Source organism: Hylaeus volcanicus, chromosome 3 (genome assembly GCF_026283585.1).
Source record: "Hylaeus volcanicus isolate JK05 chromosome 3, UHH_iyHylVolc1.0_haploid, whole genome shotgun sequence".
Taxonomy (NCBI): domain Eukaryota; kingdom Metazoa; phylum Arthropoda; class Insecta; order Hymenoptera; family Colletidae; genus Hylaeus; species Hylaeus volcanicus.
The window spans coordinates 21247366-21263784 of NC_071978.1; the positions used below are offsets into that span (position 1 = coordinate 21247366).

Sequence of the window (16419 nt, forward strand, 5' to 3'; positions counted from 1 at the left end):
CTCGGACTTATTTTCGCTCGACTCCTACCTTCGACCTTCCAGCGTGGTAACCGTGGTTGAACTACTTCCGTAGGATGTTGTGTAACATTTTTGTACGTGGTGTGCCAGGTGGGATCTTTTGAGAAGGCTAGCTTTTTTAGAGAGTGTCAAACTATTTTACGTCACAATTTTTTGGGGGAGTTTAACAGATAAACTGATTGTGTAGAGTTGAAGAGTCGACCCTTAATTAAGTTAGAAAATTATATCTTTCCTTGTTGTTTTTACAGTTTTCAATGGAGATATTTGTCTTCTTCCTATTGATATTGTTAAGAGTTACTCTAGCTAACCTAAGAAAATCTCAATTTGATTCAGTAAAATGTATCTTTCATGAAAGATATTTTTTAAGATTGAAAATCTTTTTATTTTCGAACAGCCGAAATTCATGTTCCGTTATTTGGTGAAAAATGCTGTGTTCGATGAATACATATTCTGAACCGTAATTCTTATTAATATTTCATCGAAGACTGAATGTTACTATATGCATTGTAAATATACAATTAATTCGGAGATGTGCATATTTAATGCATTTTAAAGTGAGATATTTTTTTATATTTTAAAATCTTTTGATTGGAACAATTAAAACTTAATACCTCCGACATAATTAAACATTTGTGATATATACAGGATTATTCAGTGTTCGATTAAACATTAATAACAATTACGGTTCAGAATAAGTATTCATTCGAGACATTAATCGTGAGAAAATTGTCAATATTTTAATATCTATTGAATGCACCAACTAAATATTAATTTCAGACAATAGTTAAATTAATTATTAACGATACTTATTATTTAAACAATGATGGGGAATATGATTATGCTGTGGTATTAATGTGTCGTAAATTCTTTTGTGGATGTCACGACATGTCACGCGGTTGTTGTTCGCCCTTCCCCTTCTTTACTTCGATAGCGAGCCGCGACCCTCGACACAGGTATACGAGGGATGCGGTCTCATTCTTCGACGATCCTTCGGTCGGTATGGATCTCGCGATCGCGCGTCCGCGTCACGCGTCCCTCCTATTTGTAGTTTCCCTTAGTATTAGCTTAGCTTGGTATTGGTTGTGGGTATCTTAGTTTGGTTTGGTTAGTTGTAAGGTTGCATGTACGAGTGTCTCCTCTGCCAAATAATTATTAAACATTTCTTCAATTCTTTTGTTTGTTCGTAAGTCCATATTGGACTCGCAACTCCGTTCTCCATTTCGGTCACTATTACTTCATGTCATAAGTGAAGTGATCAACTGTGTAACTGGACAGAAAGGTCGGTTGCCGTCCTCCTGGTGGATCTGTATTCGAGAGGAAGACGATCGGCTCCTCCGGATCGGTTCTCTACTCTCTGTATCCCATTTGGTGTAGTCCAGGCTCCCGGCGCAGTGCAGTAAGTCCAAAGCGCAGTGAGACGGATGCAAGTCGGGTCCGTCGTGGCTCCCAGGTGGGTGCAGAGTGTGGAGGACTGGTTCGGAGGCGTCGGTCGTCTTCCTCTCGAGTCCAGATCCATCAAGAGGAAACGGGACTGGCTCAGTAAGTCCGTTACATGGTCGCGTCGTGTCGCGATATCCATTTAGCTTCCATTTAGTTCAAATAATTATTTGGCAGAGTCAGACATAGACTTTGGAAATCAAAGGGAGTTTGTTTTCTTTGATTTCCACGGTTTCGTACTTAGTATTAAGCTCGTCGGCTCTATGTAGAGTGTGCATCTATGTATGTATACTCTATATAGAGGGAGATCGAAGGAACTTTGTTTCCTTCTATCTCCGGGTCTCCAGTCGCAGCAACCTCCACGTGGTGAGACCTGGTAATCGGTATTATTCGTGACGAACAATTCTTCGTCGCGAGTAATACCGAGAGCTAATGGCTGCGAACTTGGAATAAGATCTTTAGATATAAAATGTGCAAAGTGTAAACGTGTAAAGTGTAAAGTGTAAAGTGTAAAGTGCGAAAGTGCAAAAGTGTAAAGTGTAAAGTGGTCCGTAGTGGGGATAGTTTCTGTGCATTTATCGTATAGAAGTTTGGGCATCTAAGGAGATTTTACTTAGTAACAAAAAAATGTTCCGTTACAATTGGCTCTTAGAGCGTCACAAACCAATGAAGGGGTTTTCTGAGAAAAAAAACTGTCCGGTCGTGGGAAATCATTAAGTATGGTGCAGCAGGTGGCAGTTCGCGTTCAGTTAGTCGTAAGATATCCTATCAATTGATTTTCAATCTCTCCAACTCTTGCATGTGCGCGAAGTCTATAAATTTTATTTACTTCAATGTATGTCTGTTTAAATACTCTATGTAAGCTCTTGTTAATTCAAGCGAACTCTTAAATTCCTTCTGAAAATTTCAACTACAGTCAACTTAACTCCTCAACGTCAAGAGATCCGTTAAAGTAATTGCAAACGGTACCCTTTACCTTCAACCATTATATTCTCCCATCGATCCTTTCAAATTTTGACAAAATAACCCGTCCGCGAAGTGTTCCATCAGCCAATACCGCGCTCTCTCATCTCTGGGACCAGCGCGGCCACAGATATCGTCCGGGAAACGGTGAACGGGAACCCGGTCCTCTAATCAGCAGCTTATCGACACTTTTCAATATGCGCGCGTGGCTTGACCGTGTCTGGCGAAAATAAAGATTTAATTCGATCGTCGATAATTAGTTATCCGCCGATCGAACGGTGCCACTAATAACTGGATTGCGCGTAGAAAGCCGGCGAATTAGCGATTCATCGAAAAGCCGTAATTACCTCGATAGCGATAATGTTGGGCGCAAAGCAGCATTTCAAATACACTACCCGCTACAAATCGGTAAATCGGTAAATTACACCAACCCCCTCGCGCACGTCTCCTCGTCCGTGTTACCATATCAAAATTCCGCAGTAGGTCGAAGAATGATCCCATTGGGTCGCTCAACGTTAACACGCTGACCACTACAGGACTATATATTAGAAGCAAGTGTTCATATTCACCAAAATCGAGTGAAAATAATTAGAAAAATAAAGGATTCCGAAGCTGTGTAAACGAATTTCTGACTTGTTAGCGTGTACCTTCATTGATTTCCGAAGTTCCTAGGCAGAGAACATAGTTGCTTTTCGTAACGAAGCATTAACATGTAATTACAGTGTGCCGGGCTTGCCTTTGTAGTGGATGCTCTTGTACAAGGTATCAAATTCGTTGCTTGTAACGAAAGGGATCGAGATAGCTTATCAGGTACCGAGTACATACATGGCGCACCAAAATGCTATACTTCGATTACATTCTACGTGACGTTCATAAAAGGAAAGCATGATCGATAGAACTCATCAACGATACTGCAGTCGACGCGATAACTTTGGAAACGAATCACGTTTTGATTCTCGAAGGAGGGCGTGAAGAGGCGCGGATTTAAAACCTGAAATCTGGGAAAGTGTCGTTAAGCCGAGGATTAACCTATCCATAAAGGTTGGGCCGCGAACGAACGCGTTATCGTAATGCAGATATGCAAACGAGTCCGCTTATCGCGCGGTTATCGATTTTTGGCGCGTGTTTAGTGGCGGTTGCCGGTAATAAAATCGAGAGATCGACTTTCCGAAAAGCGACTTTCCGAGCCGCGAGTTCATTCTAATAAACTTCGCTTTCGTTTCTGGGTCCCAACGTCCTGAAACAACTATCGAACAAAAGTGATTTCATTTTGGTGGAAAAATCGATTCTGAAATGAATTTTAAATTGAAATTACTGGAACGAAAAGTTCGAACGTAACGTTAGCGTTTGCTCTTCTTGGTCGGTGGAATGACTGGGAGTAAATAAAACAGTTCGTAAAGGGTCATTTGTTAATATTGTTGATTGATTTAATCTAGCACGCGAGCAGGAGCTAAGATCGACGTTAAGCGACACGCAGAACCAGTCGTGTTTAATTTCACGTTTGCAATTACGGTTTGTTTTGTGCTTTGATACGGTCAGGCTGCGAGGTGGAACATGGTGTGCATGGAAGAAATAAATGAACGACGGGTTCGGTAATAAAGTTTATTTAATTTAGCAAGTTGGATATTCAGCGTGGGTGGCATTGAGTTTGAACACAGAGTTTCGACTGACACAGGGATCGGCGCAGGGCTGAATGAACTGCAACTGCGATATTACATTGCAGGTTGTCAAGCTTCTGGAATTTGAATGGGAGTAATAGTGTACAAGACTGACGTCAGAGTTATCAGTATCTCAATATCCGACGCAGGCGCTCATTGTAACTCAAATTACACACATTAAATGTAAATAAATGTTATTGATTTTAAAGATAACTCCAGAATTCATGGAAACGGTATACAGATGTAATATTGTTACAGTGATGCGATTTACAGTCAAAGACACAATAAAATTTTACATCCAAAAGCACGCAACAGCACTGTACCCAAATTGAAATAGTTACAATTTGCCAAGAACCTCACGATAAACTCATAAGCCCTACCGAGCACTCTCTGAAGGTAAATTCAAAGAGAATAAAACTCCCCGAGTCCAAACGCCTGCGTCGGTGACTTTCGATAAGAGCCCGCCGCTACCATTCGCAATAATCCAATTGGATCGTCGACTTCCGTGTCGTGGAAAAGAAATTTAAATAAGAAGTACAGCTCTATTGTTCCCGAGTGCATCGCGAGTCGCACAAATCATCCCGGCCTACCATAAATTTATTAATACGAGATTTATATTCCGACCACCCTCTTCCCCGACAGCCTGTCCACCCTGGTCGCTGTCTAGCTGCTGGGTAAACGGGAACTTTTAATTACGCACGCCGTCGGGGCCCTTGCACGCGCCTCGACGCCTTCGGAGATGATTTAAAAGACTGGTGGGAACGCGAAGAAAAGAGAGGGTGGTTCTGAGAGGGCGGGCTCGGTAGCGTGGGACAAGCAATTTCACGGTCGACGGGAATAAGAGAAAAAAGAATGAATGGCGATGAGAGGGAGGCCGAGGGATGGAATATATTCGCTGCGGCGGAGAGGGTTGGAGAAAGGTAACGACGAGGTCTTAGCGGTGAAACGAGAGGGCGGGCGTGAAAGCCGCGCGCGAATCGCTCGAAACGCGGAGCGATCGGCCAGGCTGACGTTGGAAGATTTATTGGGTCGGGCACGATTTATTCGACGGCGTTTAAATGCCTACTTTATCGACGAGCAGACCCCTCCCCCTCCCGTCACGCCGCCCTGTTTAAACCGTGGACGCCATTTCCGGCCGACGTCGGGCATCGAATCAATTTTCTTAGCGGTGAAAAGTGTAATCTTGTGTCTTGCTTGAACAATTCATCGCGGATATAAATTGGTCGATTTAAGAAACTCGAAAGACCTAGCCTAGACTCGACACCTTCGTATCAGTCGAACGAAAATGATTCTTATTAAACGAGGAATGAATTTATAATAAGAATAAAATTCTAATTAACGTCTCGAAGCTTCCAATTCGCAGTAAGAACGTTCCATCCTCGATTGCTAATTACAGAAAAGCCGTCAAATATTTCTCGCGCCCATCGACCGCGAAGACGACGGTCGACGGCAGGGTCATCCAACACACGCGCGCACCTACACGGGAAATTGGCCAGCACCAGACAGAAAGATTCATGGTGCCGTCCGTATGCAATTCCAGAACTTGTTAGCACGAAGATAGCCGGGCGGAATAGGTCTGTCTTTTCACGGAGGGCAGTGGGCCTCCAGAGGATCCAGCCAATCAGGATCTTTATAATTAAGTTTTCCGTCTAATCTTCACGATGGCCGATTAACCAGCATCGCTTGAACTCCGCGCGTCTCCCATAAACATGGCAATAGTACAATTTCTGGAATTAAGCCGTCGCTGACCCGACGAGGTATCGCGAGAAGGCAAGGGCTAGCTGGAAGGCGGCAAATCTCCAGAGGATTTCCAGATAAGGATCAGGACATTCGTCTGTCCCTTTCTTTTTGCCGTCCCTTTCCTTTGCATTCGACTTTACTCGTGTCCGACTCCTCCCTGACGATACGTCTTCCTTTTCGGGAGGGAATCCCTCTCAGGAAAGCAACGGGGTCTTTTCGATAATCACGGTGCTCCTTCGTCCATCGAGATCGGTGTCGCCCAGTGAAATCGGCTACTTCGATTTCTGGTGCTGCCCACGTGAAATCGTGCTGGAGTGGACGAAGCTTGCATGACATTGTTTCTTTTCGTTTGACGTCAAGACCAACGACCTACTCATTGACTTGTCCTATTTCTGCCCTGATGGAAGAAGACCCACCACCTTCTCGTGGTTTCCATCGAGCAATGACACTTTCATTTCACGTGTAATCAAAGTTTACGGTGAATCGTGATTGATTGTCGCCCAAGTCTGTCCTCTGTTCTGTATGTGTCGCTGCTTAGGTATGGACTGAGCGACACTTACGCACTATCCACTGTATGAATCTGATTATCGCGTGGAAAGTGTCATTGGCCAAGAGTGGGTCAGTAATATGTTAGAAATTTCCTGTTGAAGGATAACCTGCCTTTGGTTCTTTACGTAATAATTTTCTAATTAAAACCATAATCCACCCAGTGTATACTCTGGACATTGTATCAGCTTTCCTGAAAATGCTTTCACGCGACGAGTTATTAAACCAATTCAATATCAGGAACGCGGGTGTCAAATATTTTCCACCAACAAGGACCACTCCATGGGATTCGATATAGAAGGTAGCCTGTAAACAGTTATCATGTTACTCCCGCGGGAGTCGTCTGTGAACCATTGTTCTTTCATGCGTTATTCGATCAGGCTACGTACAATAATATACAATGGTTGTACGAGGGGTCGACGGTTATTTCTACGATCTTATCGTTACGTTTAGTGAGATAGACTGTAAAATTCATTGAACATAGAAGTTATGCAACCCTCATTTTGTGGATCTTTTGAAAAAATAAATTTAATATAAAATAATGACGATTCTCCATAACACATTTCCCTAGAAATACTTCAATTAGTTGTCCCTTAAACTAGAGTTTCGCCTGTTTTATATCGTTCCAACAATCCCGTTCTACATGCTGGTTAAGGGTTGGCGTGTATCAGCTGGTAACTATCATCGAACAGTCGACAATCGAGCTGCATCCGCAGTGGCCCCCAGGGAGCTGGGTGTTTATCGTTCGAAGTACGTCTTTTTACTGGAATCGGAGGAAGCAGCCCGATAACACGACCCCGTCCCGCAGGACAATTCGATCGGGCTTAAATGCTCTGTGCAGCGACTGAGAGCAAACCCCGACAGTCTCTGAATCGCGGATACAAAAGAAATACCGCACATGTACACGTAATCGAATGTCGTCGCTGTGGGGTTCGTCTCGGAACGAACTTAAGTCTAATCGATGTCCTTCCGTCTGGGTCATCTACTTCCCTTCAATTGGAGACCGGCTTGCTTCGTGACTTCGTTACTCGTGAATGCAAAGTTGCCCTCGGCCAATTCTTGCGTCGCGGACGGATTGAAAAGTTCACGTACAAATAAATTAAGTACACTTTGCAGACCCGAAAGGCACTTCCTGCACACTTAATTCTTCTGGACACGTCCTACACAATGTAGAAAACGACGTATTCCTCGTGGAAAGATGGAGAATTTTGACTAATTTGGTTTGGGTGTTTTTTTTTTTTTTTTATCAATTATTCTATTTTCTTTTTAAGGCAAGGGGTTAAGAATTTTATCTTTGAGCGTTTTGTACACGTTTTCGTATACTTCGGTATTTTACTCTTTCGGTTTCTAAAATTTCATGCAAATCGTTTCATCGATTTCTTGAAACATTAGAGTGGCGCATCTGAGCAGAAAAAGAATCCTCTCGGTTTCAAAGCCGCCGCGTTAAATCGAAATCGTGTAAAAAAAAAGAGGATCCAGCGTCGTTTCATTCACTTTGCCGTAAATTCGAAATAGCACGACTAAAGAGATTTCCTATTGTTGCGATGGTCCGTGGTTGTGATGGTGATCAACCGCTCGGTCCAATTAGCGCCTCCATGCGAAAAAAATTGAATTCGAGGCTTTTCAGCAACAGGGGTGGCTAGAGTAATTAAAATTTCTAACTGTAACAATTAGATCCGAATTAAGCCTGCGGTGGTGAAACTCGAAATTGGACTTTTATTTTAGTGGATGTAACGAAATCGCGTTAGGTTGCTATGGAGGGGCCAGGAGATGTATTGTTCCAGGAAATTGATCGGTCCCCCGCAGAAACGCGGGAAGATCGATAGTCTGTCTGGTCTGACAAGCATGGCGGTTGTCGATTACTGTTTTATCGACAGTTCTTTAAATTCCATTTTCCTGATAAAAGTTTAAACAGGTTTCGTCTGCGGCTCGAACGCCCATCTGTTTTCCTGTACTTTTATATACGGTTCTATGGAATACCCTTCCTCCATTTTGACACACGAATGCTTCTATTACTCGCGAAGGATACTATTTCGAAGGTTTAATAGAGTTACGAGTGGCATTTTAATTCTATCGTTGCGGGCCTGAATCTTCAAAGAATAATTTATCTTTGTTCTTCTTGAAATATCTCTCGAGGAAAGATTATTCCATAGCTCTACAATTATGGTCATTCTATTTCCTTGAACAGGTCAATTTATTTAATACCCTCTAGTCTCAGTTCATTCGTTCAGTCATACCTGAAATATTAAATGCGTTAAATCTCTTCTCTATTATTTTTCATTTTCCTTTAGTGTTATCCCTTCAAAGTTTCTTTATAACCTTGGGTCTGATTACCTCATCTAAATATATATATATATTTATTTTAAGAATGAAAATTGTTATCTATCTCTAACTCAAACGAACAGCATCAGCAGTCTCGCGAATTTAACGAAACTCAAACAGACCGCGAAAGAGGGCTAATTAAAAATTACCAAGGCGATTTGCGTGACGCTGTTCGAGAGTTGAACATTTCGAGGAAGTGCAGCTGCGCTCGTTGTCCGGACCAGCCATCCGGCTCGTAATCCTCCCTGGGGGACGTCGAATTTTTAATTCGAGCCATCAAGACTCGAAGTACGCTCGCGGAAAGTTTCGACGTCGCGACGGTCCTGGCGTCGTCCAGGGAATCGCAGGGACACGCCATTGTGAGGAGTTTCTCGTCAAAACGCCGCTTGATTTTCACGGAAGATTAATAATCCTTGGAATGACTGCGAACGTCGAAACCCCCTCCGCGAGGATGTGGAAAGGGGCGAGCCGAGCGAGGGGAGGGGGTGGGGGATGAACGAAGACGGAAGTTTGCAGAAACTTTATTATAAAACTAATATTTTCCAAGTTCTATGAGGTATTACGATAGTTTTCTGAAAGGGCCTGCCAGTAGACCGGCAAGGCGAAATGGTTCGCGGGCGAAACTTCAATATTCGGCGACCATAACGACACCGGTTGATATATTATTTCCTATAACTTTCCCTCGCCTCGTGGCTTTGTCTGGCCGCTGGAACGAGGAATAAGAAGATCGAAAACGAAACTTGATTAAGAATTCCATTGCCCCCTTCCCTCGTGGTTCCTTTCACCCTGTCGACGGGGATGCCGCTTGCGTTCGGACTCATTTTCATCCAGGAAATTTCACTCGACTCCACGAGTTGCACCGCTTTGAAGTTACTCAGCGTGTTGCTCGGGCTGAAGAAACAAATGGCAGGGATAGTTCCCACTCGCGAATTCTCGTAGCAAATTTGATCAATAACCGAGACATTACGAGCAGTCTGCGAGGGTCAGTAGCCATTCCGAAACAAGAGGGCCCGAAGGAGAAATAAAAGGAAAAAGATCTCCGGTCACGCGCGTCGGGACGATCGATCCCCCGAGTGTTTATGAATCTCTCAAGCGATCTGGATGACCGTGGGTCCATTTGGCCATCGCCGCGTTATTAGAGTTGGTTCATTCCGTGGGTTCGAGCGCGTTTTTTATTGTGCGCCGCGTCGCCAAATGAAGCCAGCGAATCGAGGCGAAAGAAACCTGGCGGAAGGGGGAACTGGGGAAAGAAGACGGTGACAGAGGCGGAAGGGGAGGGTGTAAAGACGGAAAATTAGTTGGAATCTTTGAGAAAGAAAGACAATGGGAGCTTCTCCGCGACGCTGAGTAGTAGATCTTCAATTTTTATCTCTGGCTTCTTCAGACCGTGGTCGATGGGATCCTCGAGTTGCGTCGCGGTAACGTAAACAATTTTAAATTACAGCGACTCGTAAATCAGTCTTCTAATATGATTGACTGAGCCCTCTTTATCGCACCGTTTTAACGCCCACGTTTCGCGGGAGCGCCGCCATCGATTTACGATAAATTCGAGTCGTTTCTTTTCTTCCAATCGCGAGTCACGATGCGGTAGTCACTCGTTTAAAGATACAAGCTTAGCGCGGGATTAGAGATAACGAGTATATCGATGTTTGCGTTTGTTCGGGAACGACGTGAAATCATGTACCCCCTGACCGAACTTTAAAGACGCGACGCGTGGATGTAAACGTGGTAGCTAGTATTGCTTGATGATGACGAATCAACGTTTCGTTTGAAAAACTTTGCAAACATTGGAATGTATGCTTTTTCAATCTCTCAGCGTTATGAGAGTACCATCGATAGTGAGGATTTTCCGATGGAAGTTAGTTAAAACACGACCAAGTTCCGACTGTTTTTCGTTATCATGTTCATATAAACCGTTCCGAGAAAATATCTCCTACGAAAATTGATACCGATCCGTGTTTTCATTCAATGTTTTCTTTAGAAACGATGACAGAGGAAAAGTTCAATCAACATCGATATGAGAAATATGATACCCTTCAAGATTTATTCGAAATATTTATACATATTGGGAAAATTAAATAAACCATAACAGGTCCTGGTGCAATCAATTTTTATACAAGAAAATCTGTAACATGACACTGTGAATATGAGAAAACTTGTATTCATTGTATAGTGAACATTCTTTTGAATCAATCGCTTTTAATTTTTGAGTGAAACGCGATTGAATTCGCGACAACTTCCTATAAGAGTTCCATTCGCGCGCGACCAAAAACCTCGATTTCAAGGTCAAAGGTCAACGGGTCGTGAAAACGAGAGTCGATGAATTGGCGCGACAACTCTCTGTCGATGAATGCGTCGCGTCGACAATCGAGCATGGAAAAATTTGCTCGATTCCAGTGCTCTCGCAATCGGAGCACGCCGCTCGAAGCGGGCAGAGGCGCGTGCGGCAAATTGAATTAAACCCTAGGGTTATTTACAATGCGTCCCGAGTCGTCTCGATTTACGCGCGGTTCAATGAAAGTTATGGTAACGACCGAGTAGCTCCCTTCTCGCAGTTGGCACGACAAAAGCTATCGACAAAACCGAACGAGTTCAGCGAACAGAAAGAAAGAAAGGGAGACAGGAAGGGATGAAAATACTTTTCCATGCCTTTTCCTACCGTTTCGACCACCCCTGGGTCCCAACTTCCTCCTGCACGTTTTCCTGCATCTCTGCAACCCCCTCGCGAGCGGTCATTCGATATACGTGCCACTCGGAAATGTCGATAGCGTATTTCTTCGTGGAAAATCGGAGGAAACAGGTTGCCGGGGGATAAGTGCGAGAACGCTGGGGCCTGAGTTTCGTATGTAGAGAGCGGTAGGGGGTAAGAGTGAAGGGACAGAAAAAGAAACGGGTAGAGGAAAGCGGAGAAGATAGCAGGTCCTGGAGAAGCGAGGTAGAACAAAGGGTGCTTATCGACACCGCAGTTCTTATCCCTGGTAACTCCTTTTATTTTATCCGTTTCCGTTCCCGAGGCTTCTAAGGGGCGGAGGGGGATGAAGCCTCGAATCCGTACCTTGTATCCGAAAGATAATCAGCGTCCGAGACGTACTCGAACGCAGACGGCTATTTTCGGCCGTCGCCCTTCTTCCAGTCCTCTCGAATTAAGGGACAACCCCCGTGTGACGCGCTCGGATCTTGGTAGTTTTTAGGAATTTTTCTGGGGGAAAATATGCTATAGATCTTTCTGACATTCGCAGAGCATTTCAGCACGTTTATGAGGTAACGAAATTAATTTCTGTTGGGTGTGAAAAATAGGTATTCCAAGAATAATAATACGGTTCATTATGTTCTTGAAACGGTTGAATACGGTTGCGTTTATTGTTCTTGAAAAAAAGAGTGTGCTTATATAGATACAGTCAGTCCCATAACTATGTACATCCCCTCTATGTCTATCGAACAAATTTTGTCTAAATTAAATGGTAAACTTAATATTTCCAAATAAATGTTTCATTATGAATACGTACATGAATAAACTTCACGCGTGTATATATTTATAACGATAGATTGATACGAAAACATCAAACCTATCATTTAATTTGGACATATTTTTTTAATAAACATACAGGGCACGAATACTTATGGAACTGACTGTACATGCAAAGTCGATTAAATAGATTTAGAATCATCCTGAAATGTAAAGAAAGCGTATTTTTCTCCGTGGAAGGTGGCTGATCCCCGAGTAAATAATACACAGACTCGAGAGCCCTTGTATCTGGGGTAAGACAATGGACGGGAAAATTCAGAAGTCGAACAGACGAATGGCGACTGTTTGCACGGCGTTGGGCGGATGTTTTAATCCTCCCCGAGTACACTAGATTAATTCACTTTTGGATCCCGTCGACTCCTCCGTCCGGGAGTCGAATTTTCATCACAAAGGGCGAGTGTAATTGGAAATCTCGGTTTACATCGAGCGCGACCGGCTAAAATCAATATTTAAAGGACTTACCTAGTCTCGATGACGTAGTACCAAATCGGGTTGTAATGAGTATTAACGCTCGGTGCCCAGGACAGATTCACAGATCTGGTCGTAAAGCTTGTTACCATTGGACGCTCCGGCGGTTCGGGCACATCTGAAAGCAAATTATCCAAGTTTCATACGGTGTCTCAAAGAGAGCTGGTTTTTTTCCCTAAAAGCCAAAAGAGTCGTTCGTTGATAATGCCTGGAAATACTCATATCGCTTCGTGACTCCATCTAGCAATCTCTATAGTCGCATTCAGACCACAGCGATAAAGTTACAAAAATTACACAAATTTTGTTTCCAAGAGCATCATTCCCCTCGCCGTGGATTCGATTTCAATTTGATTATTCTTAAATCTACGTAGCTGTTAAGTCTTTCGATCGATTTCTTTCTCCCCAGTCTATAAAAAATGGCAGAAAAATGAATTCTTTTTCTGCTCAATCCTTTCAATTAAAGCATTCGTCGACAGGAAAACCCTCGAAGAAATTTTTCCTGGCGCAAACACCGATCACGCCTCGTTCCCGCTGCATCGGATAAGAGTCGACCGTTTAATATGCACCGCCATGCAACCCGAGAGATATAACATTGCGCGCACGTTGCATAAGATCATAAATGAGAACAGGGACCTCCAACAACCCTGGACGGAGTCTTCATCCTTCTCTGACCCACGATATCGCGTTGTTGGTGTAGAACACCATCCTATCGGCGTCGTAACATTTTGCAGGGACCTCTCGAAACGCTAGCCGAAAGCTGGTCACAGTTAGCGCCGAGCAATTAATCGTCCATTGTAAGCGCAGCCTGTTGCAACAAGCTTTGCCACTTCCTGCTCGCCTCCGCCCTGTTCTCAGCTTTTAATTCGACGCTGTCGTTCAAATCTTGCTAATTAAGATTAGATGAGCGCTGGCTGGACATGCCAATTCAAGTTAACGCTATTCGACTGGCTACCAAAGTACCTTGGAATGTCACTTGGGGACTGTGAAGCTCACGAGGTTGCGACAGTAAAAACTTTTTACTACGTACTCTCTGCTGAAGCTCCCTAATTTATGGAGGAGCGTAGTTACACTTTAACAGGTCGAAAGGCGTAGCTTAGACGTGTCCAAACTAAGCTCCGAAATGTAGGTAGCTTCCTCCACTTTGTATTCTTAGGATGCGATGCATAGGAAGGGAAAGCATGAGAAACCTTGGACATGTCTAGTTTTGTGTGTAAAATGAGGCAGCCTATGGGTTGGGCCTCTTCCCTCTCTTCTTCTTCAAGAACACACCGTATAAGTGAAGAAAGTACCCCCTTTCACCCTATTGACATCATATCGACCAAGAGAAATGTCTCGTTAGTCTCAAGTCGATATAGAATCGCCACCGAGCCCGCCTTCAAGTGTACAGTCTCAACCCTGTCAATTGGAAGCGAGAACTAGTGTACTTCCAGCTGTCTTCGACTCCCTTTTTCTTCGACACCATAAACAACTATTAGATTCCGTTCAGTCATCAACGCTGTATCGACCCAGGCTCGAGGCTCGGTGTATCAGAATCCGATAGCTATAAAAATAGCATGAGTCGGAAGAAGAAGTCAGGTTCGCGGCTTATCGTTACTCTTTTTTTCCAGACGGCCCGCGGGAAATCAATAAAATTGCCATTAAATTATCCCTCCGACGCCGGGATAGACTTTCTTTTTCCGATCTCGACCGCCACGGCGCTACTCCATCCGCTTTGAAGCGATACCCAGCTTAGTCCACGCTCTCTAGCGATAATCGGAGACGGATCAGGGCAGATTAATGCCGAGGGGTTGTTTACAAAGTTGTTAACGCTCCTTTTTGCGTGGGATAGTATTGCGATATTTCCAGAAACATGGTCAAAATTTGAACAATCACTTTAGAGATATATTCCAAACGCGAATTTAATTTTCGGGTGACCGTGTGTACTTGTATCGTTATAAATATTAAAAATCCATATATTAATACGTCACGTATTAATCATCCTATAAATCACGTATAAACGGATGAATTTCTGTGAAATTCCTGTGTTTTAATATCGTTCCCCTCAGTTTGTATGCATAGAAGCATTTTCAAAACCTGAAATGCACACGTTGTGTCACAGAATGTCAATATTTAAGGGAACGAATTTAAATTACGATATATAAGGAAAAAGTGATGCATGAACCTAGTATCGGAGTTACGACGGCGTACGTATGAAATATATTCTCCCCTGGATATATTGAAGTGTCGTCTCGAAAGCTCGAGACAGCTCGTATTTTTAATAAAACAGTATTTCCAGGGCGTTTAAAATTCGAATTTCATTAAAAGCTGAGAATTTTACAATTTAATTTCAAGATAGAATGAAAAGTCATATCGGAACGACGGTTCTTGAATATTAAAAAGTTGTTAATATGCACATAGAATGAGATGAATTTTCTTATGACAGATTAACGTATAAAATCATACAGAATTATTCAACATATTTCTTGTATACTTAATATAAATTCGAGATCGTACGCAATTGTACGGTTATTCCGAAGGTTTTTCTGAAGTGGTCCTGAATGGAGGTGAAAACGTTGAAGAAAAATAAATAATAAAAATGTAAATTCCATCTTAAGAAATACGAAATATGCATGTATATTTCCCAGACACTCCAGATAACATTTTCTTTTGAATTAAACTCGCTGAGTAACGAAGAAAGTTTACGTTCCTTGCAAATAAAAATAAATTATTCACCTACATAGGAGCAATTCCCTCTCTCTTTTTAGTATGCAAGAGCAACTGAAGGAAACTGCACACGTTTCTTTGCACTTTCCTTTATTTACTTTATTTAACGCCTTAATTGCGCCCAGCCTGCGGCATTATGTAAGGTAAACATTCATTATAGAAAATGGAATGTGCTAAGAGACGAGGTGCAGCTTAGGTGTCATTCCCAACTCCAACCGCAACTTCTATTTGCTCTTCGTTATTAACAAACAAAGATGGATATCTCCCAAAGAACAATTCCTCACTGTTTATTCAGATAATGAATAGAACATTAATGTACTCGTTTACCCTCAAGTATCGCTCGATAACTGTTTAAAAGATGTACCTTCTTAACTCGTAAGCATAAACCGAGCGAAGTACACGTATATATTCACCTTCGCACAAAATTTAATTCAAATTCATGTCATCGTAATTGCGAAGACGCGTCGCGAAGTTCGTCGGCGTTCTTGGCCCGCACAATTTTTCAACAATTTTTCTCAATTAGAGTCAACCACGTAACCGGAACTCGGCTACGAAATGCGTCTTCTGGGCGGGTAACGAGCATCCGTGGATGCTTGATACCGGAAGTTATATAGGTCACGCTGCATACCGACGTAACTGCACACCGAGAGACGCCGTTGCGCCGTCCTTTACTGTACGCGGAATATAAATTCCAGCGAGGCCGTTTACCGAAATTTATGAGCGTCATTTTAAGAACTGTTTTGCCTTGCTCGACCATATGGCTGCCACGTAAATATCTCTCACTCCTTCTGTCGTTAGACCTCAGCGTTCCACCATTAATCGTGTTCACCGATTCTTCCGTTTCTCCTTCGTCCACGCGATCACGCTTGACGCCTTCCTCCACTTTCTTCAGAGTTGATTGTGAAGACTTGTGTTAGGGTTAACTTCACATCCAAGAAATGCAAATTATTTTAACGTTATTATATGTATGTAGGTAGAAGGGGATTTTTATTTAGATGTTTTTATCGAATTGAGAGCAGTCGAAAAAGAATTGTGAAA

The 16419-nt window shown here is 43.0% G+C and overlaps 1 protein-coding gene across 2 annotated transcripts in view; it reads right to left on the reverse strand.

Moving 5' to 3' along the window:
• The window catches only part of LOC128873283 (tyrosine-protein phosphatase 99A-like), a 497101-nt gene that overhangs the window by 90827 nt on the left and 389855 nt on the right, over nt 1-16419 (reverse strand). For both annotated transcript variants that reach the window (XM_054116751.1, XM_054116750.1), the window contains exon 3: nt 12673-12796. In XM_054116751.1, the coding sequence (XP_053972726.1) occupies nt 12673-12796 (124 nt within the window). The remainder of the gene's footprint in view (nt 1-12672; nt 12797-16419) is intronic.